We start from the raw sequence: 18,008 nt of genomic DNA on the forward strand, positions 1-18,008 counted from the left end.
TAACCTGCAGTCTTTAACAGCATCAGCAGCTCGTGAATGAGAGAGACGTGTTTCCCTGCTGCTTTGCACTGAGTGACAGAGATGAGTCTGACCAGGCAGCTTCCTGCTGCTGCTAGCAGAGTGCACAAGTCTTGTCAACTTGCAGCAGATGCTAGGGTCAAAGAAAGCACATGGTGTTTTTGAAGACACAGTGTATCAATGTTTCTGAAACAAATATTTCAATTTAAGTTTTGCAGAAAAATTGCACTATTAAAAAAATTTTGTTTTCATTTCTGAATGTGAACTAAACCAAGTAGCAGCATTCCAGTGCCACAGACATTGCAAGCTTTGACCAGCTATTGACAGAAGAAAATCCAGCCTGTTCTAGGCAGGTGTCATTATTTTTCAGCTTCATCCCACCCTAACTATCTGAAGAACAACATTCAAGTGCAGAGGTCGGGGGGTGAGGGGGAAACCGCTCATGCTGGCCAGCTGAGCCGATAGTGTAGGCCATACATGGGTTTGGAATGAGGGGCATTAGACTCACAACCTCCCCAGTGCCAAGAAATACACAGCTAAAATTGGCAGCTCAGAGATGAGTAATGCACAAACACAGTCCAGAGTGTTGCAAGTGTTCAAGCACTTTCAGAGTATGTTGGGTAAACGAGTATCTGTTTCCATGGCATCAAAACAGCAGAGAGATTATGCCGTGTCCCTTTGGCGGTTCTCTGAGTCCAGAGCCTGCTTAATTTAATGTGAGCAGAGCTGACTTCCAGCAAAAGCACTCCCTGGCTCTAACATGGAGGAGCGTGGCGAAGTCCCCCCTTCATCCAAAAGCAATGCTCATGGGGAAAGGCTGCATGATGCTAGTGGCACACAGGTGAGCCCCAGGCTGTGGACCACTGGCCACCCCCTCCAAGCACTGCCAGATCTGCAGCTCGAGTGCAGCCGTTGGGCAGGAGGGTGAGGGGGCTGTGGCTGCTCCAGAGAGCTCCTGCATGAGACAGAGGCCTTGTGTTGCTTCTTCTGTGTAGTGAGATGGGAGGGTTTTTTTGCAAGAACACCGTAAAACTGTAGACCTTGGAGACATGCAGGATCCGGAGCAGATTTTACATTGCACTGGAAGAACACTCAAGGTGTTAAGAGACTCTGTACTTGTCCAGCAGCCTCTTAAGGAAACATCATGTACATGGGCTAGCCCATACAAACCAAAATTGTTTAAAATGGGGTACACAGCTAGGTTCTCCGAAGCAGGGAAGGAGGACATGTTTTACATTGCATGGCTACTGAAACCAAAGGCAGAACAATTATTCCTCTATTAGATATGCAAATCAAGTATGTTGACTGTGAAATTATACCAGTTAGTTGTGTCCCATTCCCTCAGTAAGATGCCACTCGTGTGATCTTGTGGCCATCATCTCAATGATGTCCTGCCAAGGATACTTGACTGGCTAGGGTCAAAGAGACTGGCTGAGGGCATGGAAGGCAATTTTCTGGTTTGCCTAGAGTCTGTTTGAGATCAGGCAACTGGACCTCTGGGTAACTGATGATCTCAGCATTTTATTTGGAGATAGCAAGTATGGGGAATACCTTGTGTCCTGTAGTCACAGCATTTCACTGGAAACCCAAAGTTCTGTCTTTATGAAACTTCCACTGGTAGTCAAGTGCCTGCTGGAAGTGGTGCTAGTGAACAGGTTCCTCAGACTCCTCTGGAGAAGTGCGATGGGTGGGCAAAGACAAGGCTTCTTGGAGGGCATTGCTGCCACCATTCAGATACAATCTAAAACCATTCCTGATGGTCAGGAGAAGAAAGCCACCAGTACTGAGTCTCTGATATCTCCCCTGAAATTTATTCTGAGTTAAATGTCTTCCTACACTACACTCACATCATGTATGTCACTGGTACTCCTTACCACATTGTACCACAGAAGACACTAGTTTTGGGGTGGCCAAAAGGATTGCTTTACCTACAGTAAGGTTATTATGTGCCGTAGGATTCTTAAGCACAGAAGATACTATCATGTGCAAGATTTTATTGCAATGCCATTCAAGGTACAATCCCCCTGGTGCGAAGATGCATCCGATCACCCTGCATGCCTGCTGTATTCATTCAGGTGACATTTGCAACTGACAGCCTGCCGGGGTTTTCCACCAGGCAACCACACCCATCCTTTCTTCCTACCCTATTGCATGACTGATGCTTTGCTGTACTATGTTTTGTAGGAACATTTTTATCCTATTAAGGCACCTCTGAAAGCCAGATGTTCTGTTTCAGTAGGGACTCTCTTTTTTTAAAAGAAACATTTTTGAGCTGATGTTATTTTTATTTAGTTCTCCCTGTGAAACTTCCAAAGACAGATCTTTGCTTGGCAAGGTCATATCAGGGAATGAGGGAGAAATTGCTGTCCATCTGTCACTGCCTACATATATACACGTACACAAGGAGTCTACTCAGAGAGCGCTACTGATGTTGCAAAGCTGAATATTCATACGTTAGGAAATTGCTTGATTAAATGGTGCTTGCACTCCCACTCCAATTTTTGAGTTACATGATCATACACTCTTTTTCATGAGGTCATCTGTACTTTGGAGGGCCCTGCTGGACCTGATCAGGCAAGAATCAGGATTCTATATTGTAGAAAGCTCTTGCCTGTAGAATTCCCTGGTCTTTTGTCGCAGAAGTCTAAAGGTGTATCGTAAATGAAATGGGACATGAGGAGGAGTACACCTTCCCTGGCAGCTGGACTCAGTGCCAGCTTCTGCCACAGATTTCCTTTCTGAAGTGTGGTAAATCACTTCCACCAGCTTTTGAAGTGGTCACTAATGCCCTGTTCTTAATTTCTGGGATTCCTTACATAAATCCCTAGAGACAGACTTATAGCCATGCTGAGCCCCTGTAGCTCCAGCGAGAGTGAGCAGGAACAGTGCTTCAAACCCCCTCAGCCAACCTGTCTGTCTGCTCAGAAAGATCAGGTCCAATGTGTTGAACACCAGGCACCCAAATTCACTGTAATCGCTTTGTTCTTTGGCCTTTCTGTCAGTGAAATTAGGATAATACCTTCCTCTAACATCATAAGAATGTCATGTTAATGTGGTTATAAGGTACTGAGCTGTAGTAGTGTTGTGTACTCAGAGGTGGGACTAAGGAACTCACATGCAACAAATATTTCTGCATTCAGCACAGACTTTGGAAAGTATATGGTTAATAAAAGGAAAACGCTTTCTCTGTAGAACCCCTCCTCAACCATTAATCCTGGTTTCTTTTATTCTTAGGATATTCCATATTTTGATATGTTCAGAAGCCAAAAGATCAGTAATTCTCAGCATACTCTAAACTTCCCGGTACTGAAAGCTCTAATACAGGCAAATGCTGAAATTAGAAGTGAGCCATGGGACAGATTTTCCCATGCTTACTAAGCAAGAGCCGGTGATGTAAGGATTTCTTCCCCAGGCTAAAATCTATCATCTTTCTCCAGCACAAAATTCATTTAGCAAATAGAAGGAGACCTGTGACCTTCATGTGTACATGCTGACTTGGATGGTTATCCTGTCTAACTCACAAGTCTCACCATTACAGTCACCTCATTTCTGTGTTATACAAGACTTGGTGGCTGTGGTTGCTGAAAAAGATACAAGTGTCTTGAGGTTACACTACCTGGAGAGGGGCCCAATAACAATCTATTTGCTGAATCTGTAAATCATGGAAAATAAAGATAGAGGAAAATCTATTAAGTAACCTGATCTATTCCTTCAGCCCATAAAATATGGCTCTCAACAGTATTATATGCTGTTCATAGCTTTGTCCAGTCTAGTTTTAAATTGGATTTCTATACCTTTCCTTCACAAACTATTCCATGGCATGAGTGTTAGGAAGTTTTTTCTGACCTTCAGCCTGTGGGTTTTTTCTCTACTTTGTAAATTTGGCTGTGAAAACTGAAAGCATTCAAGTTAGGAAAGTTTTAAGTGTCCCACATAATTGTGAGAGTTGACAAGTGTTTTAATAATAAGGAAGGGGAGGGACGTGGCTGAAAGCACAGATCATGGCTCTCAGTGCTGAGATTTCGTGAGTGTTAACTAGATAAAAAGAGAACTTGTAGAGTGCAATGAGCAGATCTGCTTCCAAGGTGGCCAGGCTAACTGGAATGTCTTTTTGTCTTGCAGAAGATGAAGCCCATAGTCCAAAGAAGACGATCTACCCCTTCTGCCATTACTAAAGCTCTCAGCAAGTCAAAGAACCATTCCAGGTAGAGGAAATACCTTTCTGACTCCTTTTTCCACCTTTCTGCCTATACAGACTGAAATCAAACTGGTTTTCAACTTCATTTAATGGTGTCAAGGGCAATTTGCTTGTGGACAGATACAGAAGAGTTTCTTTTTCACTAGAATGGCATCATGCTCAGCAGTAAAAGCTGAGGGAAAGGAGGAGGATGGGGGGACATTGACATTATGGCATTTGTCTTCCCAAGTAATGCTATGTGTGCTGACGCCCTGCTTCCCAGGCACAGGCTGGACATCTGCCCACCAATGGGAAGTAGTGCATGAATTCCTCTTTTTTCCCGTCTTATTTTCTCCTCCTGTCCTCTTGGGAGGGACTGAGAGAGTCACTGCATGGGGGTCTGGCAGCCAGCTCAGGTCAACCCACTACGCAAGGCTAGCTGGTTATTTTCAATGCATATATTTCAATGCAGATAGTGTTAGGTCTAGGTATTTGATGCCTGTTATATCCAAGTATAAGTACACCTGGACAATATTGCACAATGCAGAGGCACCCAAGTAAAATCAGGTACAAGAAAGAGTGTGTAAGTTTCTGTAGTGTGGTTTCCCTGTTGACCTGGTTGGGATAAATGAGCTCTGACATTTGTGTCATTCAGCTTGGATTCACAGTGCTGGCAGTGCAGACCTCACCAGCAAGGTCCAGAGAATGGAGCTGGGACTGGCTGGTAGAGTGCCCTTCCTCCATCCCCTGCAGAGCCATTCCCTGCCATCAGGGCATGAAATGCTCTATACAGTCCAAGCTGGATTGAGTATCAGAGCTTCCAGCTCTTTCTGACAGCTCTCCTGGCTTTTCTTTCATGTGTCCTGACCCCCATCTGTCAATTCACTTAGCAGACGTGAAGGCATGGCCCTGTTCAGAGCTTGCATGGGACATATTGTGACTCTGTGCTGTGTGGCACTTGGTCTCTACATAAGGAGAGGACCTGCTTTCCTGAGTTGTCAGCCTGGAGTTTTTCCCGAAATTTGCTTTCAGCTGGAAGCCCACACTGCCTCCCTTTTGCCCACTAGCGTAACCAGTGCAGGCAGGCCAGTGTGCTCCTGCCAGGAGGGAACAATGAGTCCAAGCTCACAGCTGCAAAGTCCAGGGGGCTTTTTTCCTGAGATGCAGTCGCTCATGACCGCAGGCAGGCTGTCTTGACGCTGGGAGGCCACACCTCCTAAGGAATAAGAGATTTTCCATAAATATGTATATTGTGTGTACATATATGTGTGTGTCTGTATATATGTATGTATATGTCCCCTATGCTTGCAAACAGCAGAAAAAGCTCTATCCTCCCCTCTCTTGCCAGACTGCAAGTGAGACAAGCTTCCTGGTATGATTCTGGCTGAACAGTCAATAGGTGTTTGGCTGATGGATTCGTTCCTGTTTAGTCTACCCTCTCACCCGCCACAGGCAGCAGTATGAGAAGCAGAAACAGAGATGCCTTAAGAAACAAAAGAGCCCATGCCACAGGAAGGACAGACAGAAGCAGCTGTGGGAGGGAAGCTGCCCAGTGCAGACCAGTACGTGGGGACTTCTGTCCTAGTGGTGTGTGGCTGTGGGTGAGCTACGCAGTTGGGGGGTGTCAGAGGACTGGGGTGCAGGAAGGCCCCGTGTGCTGCAAAGGCCTGCTGGTTTGGGCGAGAGCACAGTTGTCCCCATCCCCTCAGCTCTGACTGCGGTGAAGGGCTGTGGTTAAGTTTAATTAATGGGAAGGAGGCTGTAAACCATCCCCAGCCGAGCAGGTCTGGACAGAGCCGTTGCAGGCAGGGGAAGGCCCAGTGGCAGCGCTGACTGCAGGTCCTGTTGCAGGCAGGGGCAGGCGGAGAAGGGACGAGGTGCACCGTAATGGCACAGTGGGACGCAGGACACGGGCTGGTGTGGCATTTGCCACCTTGCGTGCTGGGACTGCAGCGGCATCATCCCTGAGGAGCATCCTGGTGTTCCTGCCCAGCATGTCCCTGCCCGGCTGCCCCCGGGGACTCACCGCTGGAGACCTGTCTGGCCCCTGCTCCATCTGCTGGACCACCGGCAGGAGGGCCGTCCCAGAGATTTGGCCACGTCTCAGACGCAGATTCATCTGGGCGTGTGAGGGGGCTGCGAGCTGCAGCTGGGGATGGAGGGAGCGCTGGGAAGCCTGCCCGCACCCTGCCAGCGCTGTGTAGGGTGGCATCAGCCCGAGATGTTTGGTGGGAGAGCCGCCAGATCCCACCATCCTCCAGGACAGTCACGTCCCTGTTGGGTGACAGCAGCTTTCCCTGACTAGCAGCTTGGGTGGTGAAAAGCTCCCTCTCTTGCCTGCGACTCCAGAGCCATCCAGTGCTCTGCTGACGCTCTGCTTCTGCAGGGGTAAAGCACCAGGAGTGTCAGCAGATAGTCAGGTACAAATATGCCAGACATGCAAATCTTCTACTGGAATATCAAGTGCTAGACATGAGCCGAGCTCCTTGGTCTTTTAGTGGGAGCTGAGCCCTCTTCAACGTCATCCCCTCTTCCTCCTGCAGCACCGCGTAACTACTAGACACAGATAAGGGACCGCCACGCTCCTTTCTGCCTTGTTCTGATAGCAATCTTAGAAATAACATTTTCTGAGGGATTTGTTTGGTTTGTTGTTTGGGGTTTTTTTCCTTTGTAAGAAAGAGATGATAAAGCTGAATTGATTGACATTTTGATCTGGACCAGCCCTCCTGAAGAATACTCCTTTTATATCACACCATAGGTAATTGATGCATAGGACATCTTGCTTTTCTGAAACAAGTGTGTGGGGTCAGTCTTGTAGGATCAGTTAAAATAAAGGGCAGGACTGATTTCCATTTGGTTGTCTTCTGACCAAGTTATGTGGCTTCTTTGTCATTGTCCCCACCCCCTTCTAAATTGCACTAAAAAAAAAGTAAAGAAGAGAAAGAAATTCTTGACTTTATTTGGCTGGAGAATATCCTTGTGAGGGAGAGAAGCTTTAAATGTTTCTCGTGATGGATTGCTATGGAGGGAGCTGGTACAATGCCATCTTTGCTTAGGCCACCAGATTATTGGTGAGATTTTTTTGGCTATCCTGCTGCCGTATTTACAAAGCTGTGTAACTCCTCCAGCTTTAGGAAATTCACTGCTGAGATTGTGAGATATTGTGGCTCCCACTGCTCAATCAACGTACATGCAAAGCTTTTAATATCAAGTTTAAAGGTGATTTAGCTTCTCATTTGTAAAGGCAACAGCTGCATAAGCCAAGAATTCACTTGTTTGTTGATGGCTGTGGAGTGGTGAGGAGAGAAGAGGGAATTTCTGCTTGCAGGAGTGTGGGCGTTCCTGTGACAGGGGGATGATTTTAAAAAAGCAGTTACTGGCTAGCTTTAACCTCACTCCTGTGAAATCAAAGTGGAAATTGAGTTAAGACTAACAATGTCAAAAATACTACCCTTAAAGCTCATGTGTTTTTCCATTTGTTCATGTAGAGACTGCCCTCAGACTAGCGTAGTACTGCTGAGGGGTGGAGGGAAGGTAAGTGTCTCTTCCACATGCGTTCTTGCCTGCAGGGCAAGATAGACATTTTTGTCTATGTGTAGAGACAGGAGGATTTCTGGCTTTTTTTCCATCTACATAAATCTAAGGCCATGTCTCAGAGGTTAGCTAATTCAGTCAGAATCGGGCACATGAACACGGTCTCTGAATAAGGCTCAGCAAAGAACTATTGCTTGTTCATTCAGCACACCTGTAGAGCAAGTGTAGACCCAGGAAATTACCGTGGGACCTGTTGTACTGCCAGCACTGCCAACCAGAGCCAGGAGCAGCGCTGAGAAGGTGCTCTGGGAGGGTGCTGAGAGGCAAGTGGGGAGATTAGTACTTGGTGGAGCTCTTCCAGCTGGGGACAACATAGGGAATGGAGCTGGTTTGATCCTGATGATGGCTTGTTGACTGCAGTCAACATGCAAAAACCATCAGGGTTTTTGGAAATGGTCAGCACCTATATCACTCTCAGTAGAAACAAGATGCTGGGTTGCAGCCAGGGAAGCCAGAATCAGATGGCTGGAATTAGATGAGTGCATGCAGTTCATTTTTTTTGTGCTGCAACCCTTGCATTGACAAGCAGTTCAGTACAGATGGAAAACATGCGCAGAAATGGCAGTCCCTCCCCACACTAGGCTGAGCAGTGCCATGAGCCATGGGTTTTCCATGTTCTTTTCAAGTCATGGCTCACACGCATGTGCAGGAAATAAGTGTTTTACCTGAGTGAGAAATGACTCAAAAATGAATATTTCAGCAGCTTAATCTCCCTGGATTTGGTGTGGGCATTTAGGCAGTTTTCCATCTGTCTAAGGCTGGTAAAGTTAATTGGGCAGAGGCGGGCAAATGCAGTTCATAATTGAGAGCAATAAGGGCAGTGCTGGGAGAAGCATGGGGCTATCGGGCTGTTCCAAAACAGTTGCCTGTGTCCAATCACAAACCTTTGTGAGAAAAGCTTCTGACAAAGTCTTATGATTTTTCTTCCTCCTCCAGGGAGACTACCCTTTCCTCTTCCCATTCAGACAATGGGCTGCCAAGTGGGGTGTTCAGCAGCCCAGGCTCCACTTTCATCCTGGGTGAGCGAGTACAGCTAACCATGGGCCTGCAGACCCAGGAAAGACATTTGATCTTGTTCAGTGATGTGCTGGTCATCGCCAAGTCCAAGTAAGAGGAATTCACACTTGCTCCTTCTCCCCAGTATGTGCTGCTGAAGTTAGGCTCTGAGCTACTTGTGGAACAGGCATCAAAACAACTCTTCTTTACAAATGTGGATCTAAAAAGTGGCACCTCCAGAAATTCTTCTTGGTATTAATGGTTCACTCCATTTTCCTGAAGGAAAAGGTTGTCTAATTGGTTTTGCCCTTCCCCTATATGGCTTCTTGAAGAAATAGCATGAGGGTAAGAGGCAGTAAGGACAGAAAACTGACTCCTGGTCTGGCTACTTCTGCCACACATAAATTAAGAGCTCAGGTGACTTCAGCTATTAGCATAGACAGTAAATTAGCCTAAATCACCATCTACCTGCATGTGGCTCTAGTGAATCACATTGCCCTAAGCTGCAGCTGTCCCACTGCAGCCACCAGCCCCAAAATCCACTTGCAAAACTTTCTTGTAGTGCCTCCACATGCCCAGACATTTAGTTCTGGGGGGCTTGTTGCTGTCACTGCATCTGCATGCCTGGCAGGTGGCATGACCAGACTCCGGAGGTCCAGATGTTAGGATCTGGCCTAAGAATTCCATAATTTGAATTGCAGATCCTCCTCTAGCCTGAAGCTCAAAAAGCAGGTGCATCTGAGTGAAGTGTGGACCGGCACCTGTCTCAGCGAAGTGACAGAGAAAAAGATGGGTCCCGAGAATTCGTTTGTCATCGGCTGGCCTACCACCAACTATGTTGTCACCTTCAGGTATCTCATCAGACACCAAACCTCCCTCTGCAGCCTGGCAGCTAGCTGTCCAAGTCTCCCATGTGTCAAGCAAAACAATGACTGGGGCTACAGGGCCCTGAACTATACTACAACCCTTCTCCCTGTTGAGTAGAGGACTTTGACTCACATTAGGCCGTTTGGTAAAAACTTAGATGTTGGGAGACAGTCATCTTAGAAAAATACCTGCAGGTTGGTCTCTGAGAGCCTTTTAGAGGACCAACCCTTGCAAGTGTTGTTATAGCAAGGGCTAACCCTGCTGCAGAGCATCCTGAAACATCACAACCAAATCTGCCATAGCAAACCAGTTTGTGCCATCATATAACCTCCCAGCATGCTGTTTCAGCATCTGACAGCAACCATTTCTGTAGGAGGTTAGCCCTAGTTTGAGCATTTTTCATTACAAAGGACAGGTTAGTTATGTCAATGAAAAATGCCAGATGACCTTGTGCCAGGATTAAATCCTTTAGCCACCCCTAGTGTGGCATGGACAGCTCCTGGGCAAACCTTCCTCCTGCAGTTGTCTGCCAGGGTGTCCCAAGCCCACAGCAACAGACTATAAAAGTGGAAACGTTCTTCAGGATGGGTCTGCACAAGCAGCACGGTCCAGAGCTTGCTTAGCCCTTGCTAACCCTAAAAATACAAATGCAGGGGAGTGTGGAGCAGGCTAGAAAGTAGCCCATTCATGTCCAAATGCCATCTCAAAGGCTGTCCCAGTGTTGTGCCCGAACTAATAAGGCTCACCAAAAAGCAGGTGAGCTTTTTATTACCTGGAGCTCGGTCTAGCCTGGCTAAATTGAACCTAGAGCTGGTATATCCACAGGGAGCTCAGGTCACAGCTGGCTCAGGCATCTCTGCTTCATGGTCTCTTTTGCAAAGCAGAGATCAGCAGTCTTCAAGGGTCGCTCTGTCCTCAGGGGTTCTGCTGGCACAGCTAGGAAGGGCTGATCTGGCCAGATGCTTTTCCTTCTGTGGGGCAGCTGCCTTGGTGGAAAAAGAAATGGGAACCATACCATGGTTTCATACGTGCTGTCTCATCATTTCCAAGGGTCAGGATGGTCTCTGCTGGGTAATGCCTTCCTGATTAGGATTCATGCTCTGACATGCAAGCTGCCATTTGTGTCTTAGTCCAAACTCAACAGCAGTTCCATTTCCTTCACGTCACTGAGACCTGGGTAACTCGTGTTGGCAGCAGGAGCTTCTAGGAATGGCAGACACAGGGAAGGAAATAATAGGAGAAAGAAAATAGCCATTAAAGGTCACTGCAAAAATAATAAGGGCCCACAAGATGAGTTAACTCCGACATCCCAGAAAGATATTTGTCCCTTATCTGAACACTTGCCAGCCTGGGCAGGAAATGTAGTCCAGTTTGTTGCTGGGATTTTTTTGTTATTATTATTTTTGTTACTTGTTAAAATAGGACAGAAGCAGGAAAGGACTATGCTTTTGTTCCAGGGCTTTGCAGGAAGGAACTTTGACTTACAGCTATATATAAATTAAACTGGGTAGAGTTTCCAAAGGCTGTTACCCACTCAGCACTTGTTTGATGATCTGCCTCCCTTTTTATCTTCAGCTCAGCTGACGTGAAGGAACGATGGCTGTCAGCATTACTGTGGTGAGTGACCCTCCTTTCATCCTCCTGGGTGGTTCCTCTACAATCCTCAGAGAAATTTGTCATGCTAGGTGTCAAATTGCCCTCTGATTTTCAGCACATTAAGTGTCTAGCTACTGTTTGAAAAATCCACCTTTGAAACCTGAATGTGGAAGCCTCTGGGTGAAAGCAAAATTGGTCTTAACAGTCCAGAAAAGATTAAATCCACTAGAAGATAACATAGTTGGAGCACCTTTTTTCCTTTAGAGCTGGAGGTTGACTTTGCTAATAACTATGGAAATGCCACAAGTGTTACTGATTCTTCAGATGTTTTTTGATTAGAATCAAAGTTTGTATTTTGTGGCATCTAGAGGCTACAGTTGTTTCTTTTTCATGTTATGTTTTTATATGTTGTTTCCACTAACATCCAGGCAGAAGCATTTATATAGGTAGAGAGAGGGGAAGAAGTCTCTTGATTTGTGGAGAACAGTAACGATCCTACAGATGCTGGAAGGTGTTATGCTAGACACATCTATCTGCATTAAAGTACTGCCATGTGGGGTTTTGCTGTTCTGGGGCCTCAAGAGAGATAAAAAGTAGCCAGTAAGAGCATGTGACCACACTATGAACATTGTATGTTATTGTTAGTGTTGTAATTAATCTGTATTTATTATAGTGCTAAGGAGCAGGTCCCTTGGACCTCTTGGATCCAAATCTTAGGGTCCTTCTCAAGTCTGGTTAGGCAACTATATTCCCTCCTCTTTTCTTTGATTTTCAGGCATATCAATGAGGTAAAACAGAATGAATATCTGAAGAATCTAACCCTTCAGATCTTTGTGCTGGATGCTGACAACTGTTCTTCTGTAAGTAAAGCTAAGAACCTGCTCATCAGAACAACGCTACATGGAGGTCTGTGGGGTAGGAGCAGGAAGGCAGGGCTGTGGTGCTGCTGCTGCTATCCCTGTTTAAAATTCAAGTCCCACCTGAAAAGGTTTTAGAGGGTGTGCATCTGGGCAGCTGCATCCTTCCCACTGGAAGCCCACTCAGAGAGTTTTGGTTTGGGAAATTAGGAGGTAGCCAGACCTTTACCAAAGAGCAGTTAATTCTTAAGATTATTCTTGGCCTCTGGCTTCTTTTCTCTTTTCCTTCTGCTTCAGTTCATAACTGGTGATGATTTGTGGTTGAGTGCCCAGTCATTCCTATTTTCAGTGCAATAAGTTGAGCATATTGATCATGAAAGAGTCACCGGTGTGTTCTCCTGAATTAATTTACTTGAATGTGTCCCAGCCTCTTCACATTAATAGCATAGCTTTCTAGGCTTCATGCCAAGCTTGTTGGGTCACATTTACTTCCTAGGGACTCTTCCCCCAGACACTCATGGTTTATTAGCGTCATGCCATGTTCACCCTTTGGACTGACCATCAGTCAAATACAGCATCTGAACACCTCCCACTTCCTGTGATTTCTACTGGACAAAATCTTTGGATGGTATAATAAATCCATGATAGAAGAAGTAGCGGAGAACAGTTTTCACAATGTATAACCATCATCCTTAACAATGATTCCAGTGCAGTTCAAATTAGTACAACTTTTCTAACCATGAACATTTAGTAAAAAGACAGTCAATAGACAGATGAGTGACAGTTTCCCCAGATTTTCAAGCTACAAGAAACTGTAACCAAACTTCATGCCTTCTTATTAGCTTCCTATATTTTCTGTTTTCCTTTCTAGACTACTGCAGTCAATGTGTCCAATGTGGAAACTGCAGAGAGTGTGATGAAGAAGACCCTTCTACAGCTTGGACTTCCTGTAAGTGGCAGTTGCAGAGTCTGCCAGATCTTAGCTAAGGAAGCTGGCAACGTCTGGTTTACAGGACAGTGCAGGTGTGGAGAAGTCTAGATTTACTGTAGCTAACCAGTAAGGCATTAATCTCCGGACCACAAGATGAAGAAACAATCTATTTGTGTGGGCGCCAAGTATGAGAAACATAGACATGCTTTATGTGCCTACATTAAATTCAAACCTTGTATAATAAAGTCCTTTGGATTTTAGAGCACTTCTTCAATGCTTGCAATCCAGCATTAGGATTGAGCCAAGCTTGTCAAAGGACTATTAATATAGCCATGAAATACTGAACAAATCAGTGATGTTATCAGATCAGCCTAGCCCATTGCAGTGGTCCAGCCTTTCCCATTATAGTGTTTAAAAGGTAGCTTTGACAGTGTTCCAGTAGTTTAATAACAAGGAAGGTTGTGGAACATACTGCTAAAATAGGTGGGGAAACCATCATGTGGGTTTACATCCTGCTGGCTTTCAGTCTTTTCTTCTCCTGAACCTTTCCCCTTCCACTCCATATTAGACAGACTGACCCAGAGCACCATCCCTCCCAGCCATGCAGATGTCCCGGAGATAGCCGTGCATGTCTGGCTCCTTGGCCTGTTCAGCTGTTTGTTGCTGTCTGTTGCTTTCTGAATAGAGTGCAACCTTGTGGACCCTCACCCTGGCCCCCTTCACCTAATATTTTTCTCTTCTCTGTTCCTCGACTGCCAGGGCAGGACAAGTGAACATCACCTCTGGGTGATCTCAGGAAAAGATGACCCTGCTTACCCTCTCATTGGTAAGAGCTTTCCCATTTTCCCTGAATTCTAGCACCACAGGAACAAGTGATAAATGATACTGATGTGTGTGGCAGAGAAACATCTCAAACACTGCACTCTTCACTTAAAAAGGCAATGGTAGGGGGACTGTTGCTGATGTGAGACATGACATCAAGCTGATGTGAGATGTCACTTGGCTTTTATGGTCTCAGGATCCACATTTAAGCAATGCATGGTGACATCTTTGAAGATCTTCACACTTACCTCCCTTTTCCAAGCAAAAATATGCATCTCTGGATGGGAGCCTATGACACTTTACAGCAGATGCTCTGAATAAACGGGAGATTTTTAGGCTGGTCTAAGAAGTTCTGTCTATGTAGCAGATGTGATGCAAGGGTGGGACATGCCTCAAAGCCCAATCCCATCCCTGTTGCTGCTGGAATGAGCTTGGAGGGCTGCATGCTTGTCATACTCTCCTGCTCATCTTTGCAGGCTTTGCCTCACAGGCAGTGCCTGTGGTCTGGGCAGCCTCAGCCCACCTTCACTAACTGTGATAGAGACATCCACTGATGTCCATCAGACAGAGCATCTCCTGACACTTCCTGAGCACTTTGCCTTCAGGCTCCATCAGAAGCAAAACAAGTCGCTGCAGTTAGGTGGTCGTTCAGCACAAACATGCTAGATCCAGAGGAAAGCGATTTGGCAGCTGCAGGAAGCAGAATTTTTAGATGGATCCATTGGTGACTTTTAAGCCTCCAGTTAGGAAGCTAACATGTTTATCCTACCTTTTTGGTATTTATTTAGTTTTCATTGCATTTCAGTTCACAAATAAGGAAACTGTTTTCCACACAAGATGTCATGGCATATTAAAAACTCAGTTTGTTGCATACAGCTCCTTAACATTGTTGTCCTCTGAATTGCCACCTTAATCCAGTACCAATCTCATCTCACAAGCACATGTGGGCCACTTGAGGCACCCTTTGCAGGCTGTTTATTTGAAAACTTTCATTTTTAACAATTTGTGTTTAGGTTTTAGAAACTCCGGAGGCTTGAGGGAAAGTAGGTGTGTATGTAGAGACACTTGAGGACAGTCACAACAGTGGAGTGCTGGAGATCTTTAGCAGGTGATTTCAGAAATACAAGAAATTTTAAAATAAACTACTGAATTTTGTCTGTTAAGTGCTAGGGATTCATCATGGAGATCACCAAAGCTGGAATTTTCCAATAATAATAACAATAACAATAATAATAGTTTTTGTTTGTGGATAGTTGACAAAAATAAGACAGCAAAATATAAGATTAAACGTACAATTTGCCAGAGAGGAAGCAAGGAAATACACTGATTTACGCAGCATCTAAACCAAAGCTGTTAGATGCATTTAAACTGCAGCTTGCTTCTTTGACGGATGAATCAATGGTGCAGCCATTGCTCAGACTGTTTTGCACTATAGCATACTGCTTAGTTAGGCCAAATGAGTACTCTCTGCATTGTGTTTTCAGTGATAACCCAATAAATACAAACCCCAGGCTCTCCAAGGAAGTTTATGTATGTTGGTTTATTAAAGAGATCTTGCTCCAAAGACCATGTCGTTGTAGTAAGACTATTATTCTGAGGCTCTTCAGACTGCACATGTTTATTTGTGGGTGTTTATTGGTGTTTTCCAAGTCGTCATGGCACATGCTTGCTTTTTGTATTCATCCAATGCATACTAGACTGTCATAGTAAGCTAACTCCTACACAGAGCAACGCTTACAGTATATTGTTGGCGCAGTGGGGCCCGTAAGCCTATTAATAAGGGCTTAAACCCAGTTAATAGTGCTTTGTTGCATAATGTTCTGGAGAGCTGCTGATGAAGAGTGGCTGGCCAGGTTTAACTGGATGAACTTATTTGTAAAGCAATGATCATATAGATGCAAAGATGTGCCCTGGCCTCTTTAGACCACAGATGGAGGTTTTGAGCAACATTGCTTAGAGGCCCAGCTGCAGTGGGAGCCACTAGATGTGGCTGCTTCCTCTTGCCCAGATTTGGAGCTGTTTTCACATAGCTCTGCATCTTTGCTTGCTCTTTACACAACTCTTTGCTCAACAGGGCATGAGCATCCTTTCAGCATCGCATTGAACTGTCTCCGGGACTCTGCTGACCAGCAGCAAGGAACCAACAATAACACCCTCCTGGCTGATGGGACAGAGTCTTCCTTCCTTGATCAGCTCCCAAAGGAAAAACAGTGTCAGTTTGTCCTGAAACCCAGGCTCCAAGCTCCAGTGCAGCTGAGGAGAGGTAGGGGCTGCAGGAGTGCATTACAACCAGGCAGAGACTTTGCTGCTTTCCATGGCAGTGCCAAACTCTTCCTGGAACCATACACATATCCCAGAGTTGCTCTCATACTTGAGTGTATGCAAAGAGGAAGAGATTGCAGAGGGGCTAAATTTGTCTGTGCAAATGTTTGGAATTAGCTTTCAGTCCTTGATTAGCTTTCAATTCCAAGCCATTCTTACATTGCACAGACACCAAAGTTCCCTGAAGAACAGTGATTGAATAAGAGTTTTGCTGATAGTTGAGAGATGAACAAGTGATTTCACTGCTGTATGTTATCTTGACTGTCCCCATTAAGAGTGTAGTTATTAAACACGCAATGGTAGAAAGTCCTTGCTTTGCTGGGAACTCTGCCTCCACTGTAGATCACTCACTGGCCAGTAGGAAGGACAGACAGGTGTGTAATGAAGGTCTGTGTTTTCTTTCAGAGTCACTGCAGAAACACACCAAAAGGAAGAAGTCCTTGATTGATTGGGCCCTGCGCCGCAGCACCAGCACCCCAACAGGCAGCCCTCCTTCGCAGTCGCCTACCACCCCACGGAAGCTCTTTGGCCTGTCTCTGTCCTCTGTCTGTCCTGATGGGATCCTTCCCAAGCCAATCATGGTAAGGAGCAGCCTAGACTGTCCATCCTGACATAAACTTGATGTGTTTAGCCCAGAATTTAAAGCCACTTGTGGTATTTATGAGGACTGCATGGGGAAGAAGACTGTCATTTGCTTGTGATTCAGATCTAGCTCAGTAACAAGGGTGAGAGCATCCCTCTCCTGTGTAATCCATATCACTTTGTGCACAGATGTCTATCCTGTTTCATTGGGTGTCTCTAACCAGGTCATCACAAGCTGATAAGGGGCAATGTCAGTGGACTATGCCATGCTACATAGTCTAGACCTCATTCACTACAAGAGTCCACTGGGCTTACATTTGCCACAGGATAAGTGTACCCACATGAACTGTACCTGCAACTTAGCTGATAGGCTCTTGTCCTTGGTTAAATCATGATAAATCTCTTGTATGCCTGTCCTCTTCCCAGTACTGACTAGGTCTTACGCTAATCATGTTCTAATATGTGAGGTATAAAATACACAAACAACAGGGTAAAGTGTTAGGCTCTGAAGTACAACTGGGCTTTCTCTTAGGATATGCTGCTCCTTCTGTATCACGAAGGTCCCTCTACTAGGGGCATTTTCAGACGTTCTGCTAATGCCAAGACTTGCAAGGAGTTGAAAGAGAGGCTGAACTCTGGAGATGATGTCCAGGTGGATGGAGAGTCAGTCTTTGTGGCTGCAGCTGTCATCACGGTATGTTTGGCCAAGTAACTCAGCTGTCTGGGCTAATGGTACCTTCTTTCTTTAAGGAAGCAACATGAGTCTTTATGGGTAGGGAAGATTGGGGAGGGAACAGAAAGCATTTTCCAGCAAGGCACATTTTCACCTGATGGCGTGCTCCATCTATGTGCACAAAGGCATCTGCCTGACCCAGTGGTGCTTGTTTTCACATGCAGGTATGTGCAGTGGCCCTCAGGCCAGTGTTTCATTTTGCACCTCTCTGTACAAAACAGCCTCCAGCAGGTGATACAGTAATGTCTACCTCCAAGATAACCATGGTATCTATACAGTGCCAAATAACATGCCAGAGTCTGGACTCAGCAGTTCAGATGCTGCACTGACACAAGCATGAAGCCCTTTTGTAGCAGCAGCACAGATGCTCTTTGTCCTTTCTGGCCACACAGAAGAGACTGCAGGTTGATATGGGATGATTCATGCCATTCAAATGCAACTGCTCTGCATCCCCCTCAAACAGAGAGGCCTTGCTCAAAGGATCTGGCCTGTACTATCTAGACCCTAAGCCTC

The 18,008-nt window shown here is 45.6% G+C and overlaps 1 protein-coding gene across 3 annotated transcripts in view; it reads left to right on the forward strand.

The window, feature by feature from the left end:
* The window catches only part of LOC104311525 (rho GTPase-activating protein 20), a 39,003-nt gene that overhangs the window by 13,956 nt on the left and 7,039 nt on the right, over window positions 1-18,008 (forward strand). For 2 of the 3 annotated variants that reach the window (XM_069811659.1, XM_069811660.1), the window contains exons 2-11: window positions 4,141-4,223; window positions 8,726-8,896; window positions 9,487-9,636; window positions 11,228-11,269; window positions 12,024-12,108; window positions 12,977-13,054; window positions 13,796-13,862; window positions 15,933-16,121; window positions 16,586-16,761; window positions 17,295-17,456. In XM_069811659.1, coding sequence (XP_069667760.1) covers window positions 4,144-4,223; window positions 8,726-8,896; window positions 9,487-9,636; window positions 11,228-11,269; window positions 12,024-12,108; window positions 12,977-13,054; window positions 13,796-13,862; window positions 15,933-16,121; window positions 16,586-16,761; window positions 17,295-17,456 — 1,200 coding nt within the window. In that variant the 5' untranslated portion in view covers window positions 4,141-4,143. Of the gene's footprint in view, window positions 1-2,057; window positions 2,094-4,140; window positions 4,224-8,725; window positions 8,897-9,486; window positions 9,637-11,227; window positions 11,270-12,023; window positions 12,109-12,976; window positions 13,055-13,795; window positions 13,863-15,932; window positions 16,122-16,585; window positions 16,762-17,294; window positions 17,457-18,008 lie in introns of those variants that run through there. The other variant, XM_069811658.1, reaches the window with a different exon arrangement.

This window comes from Haliaeetus albicilla, chromosome 23 (assembly GCF_947461875.1).
Source record: "Haliaeetus albicilla chromosome 23, bHalAlb1.1, whole genome shotgun sequence".
NCBI lineage: Eukaryota > Metazoa > Chordata > Aves > Accipitriformes > Accipitridae > Haliaeetus > Haliaeetus albicilla.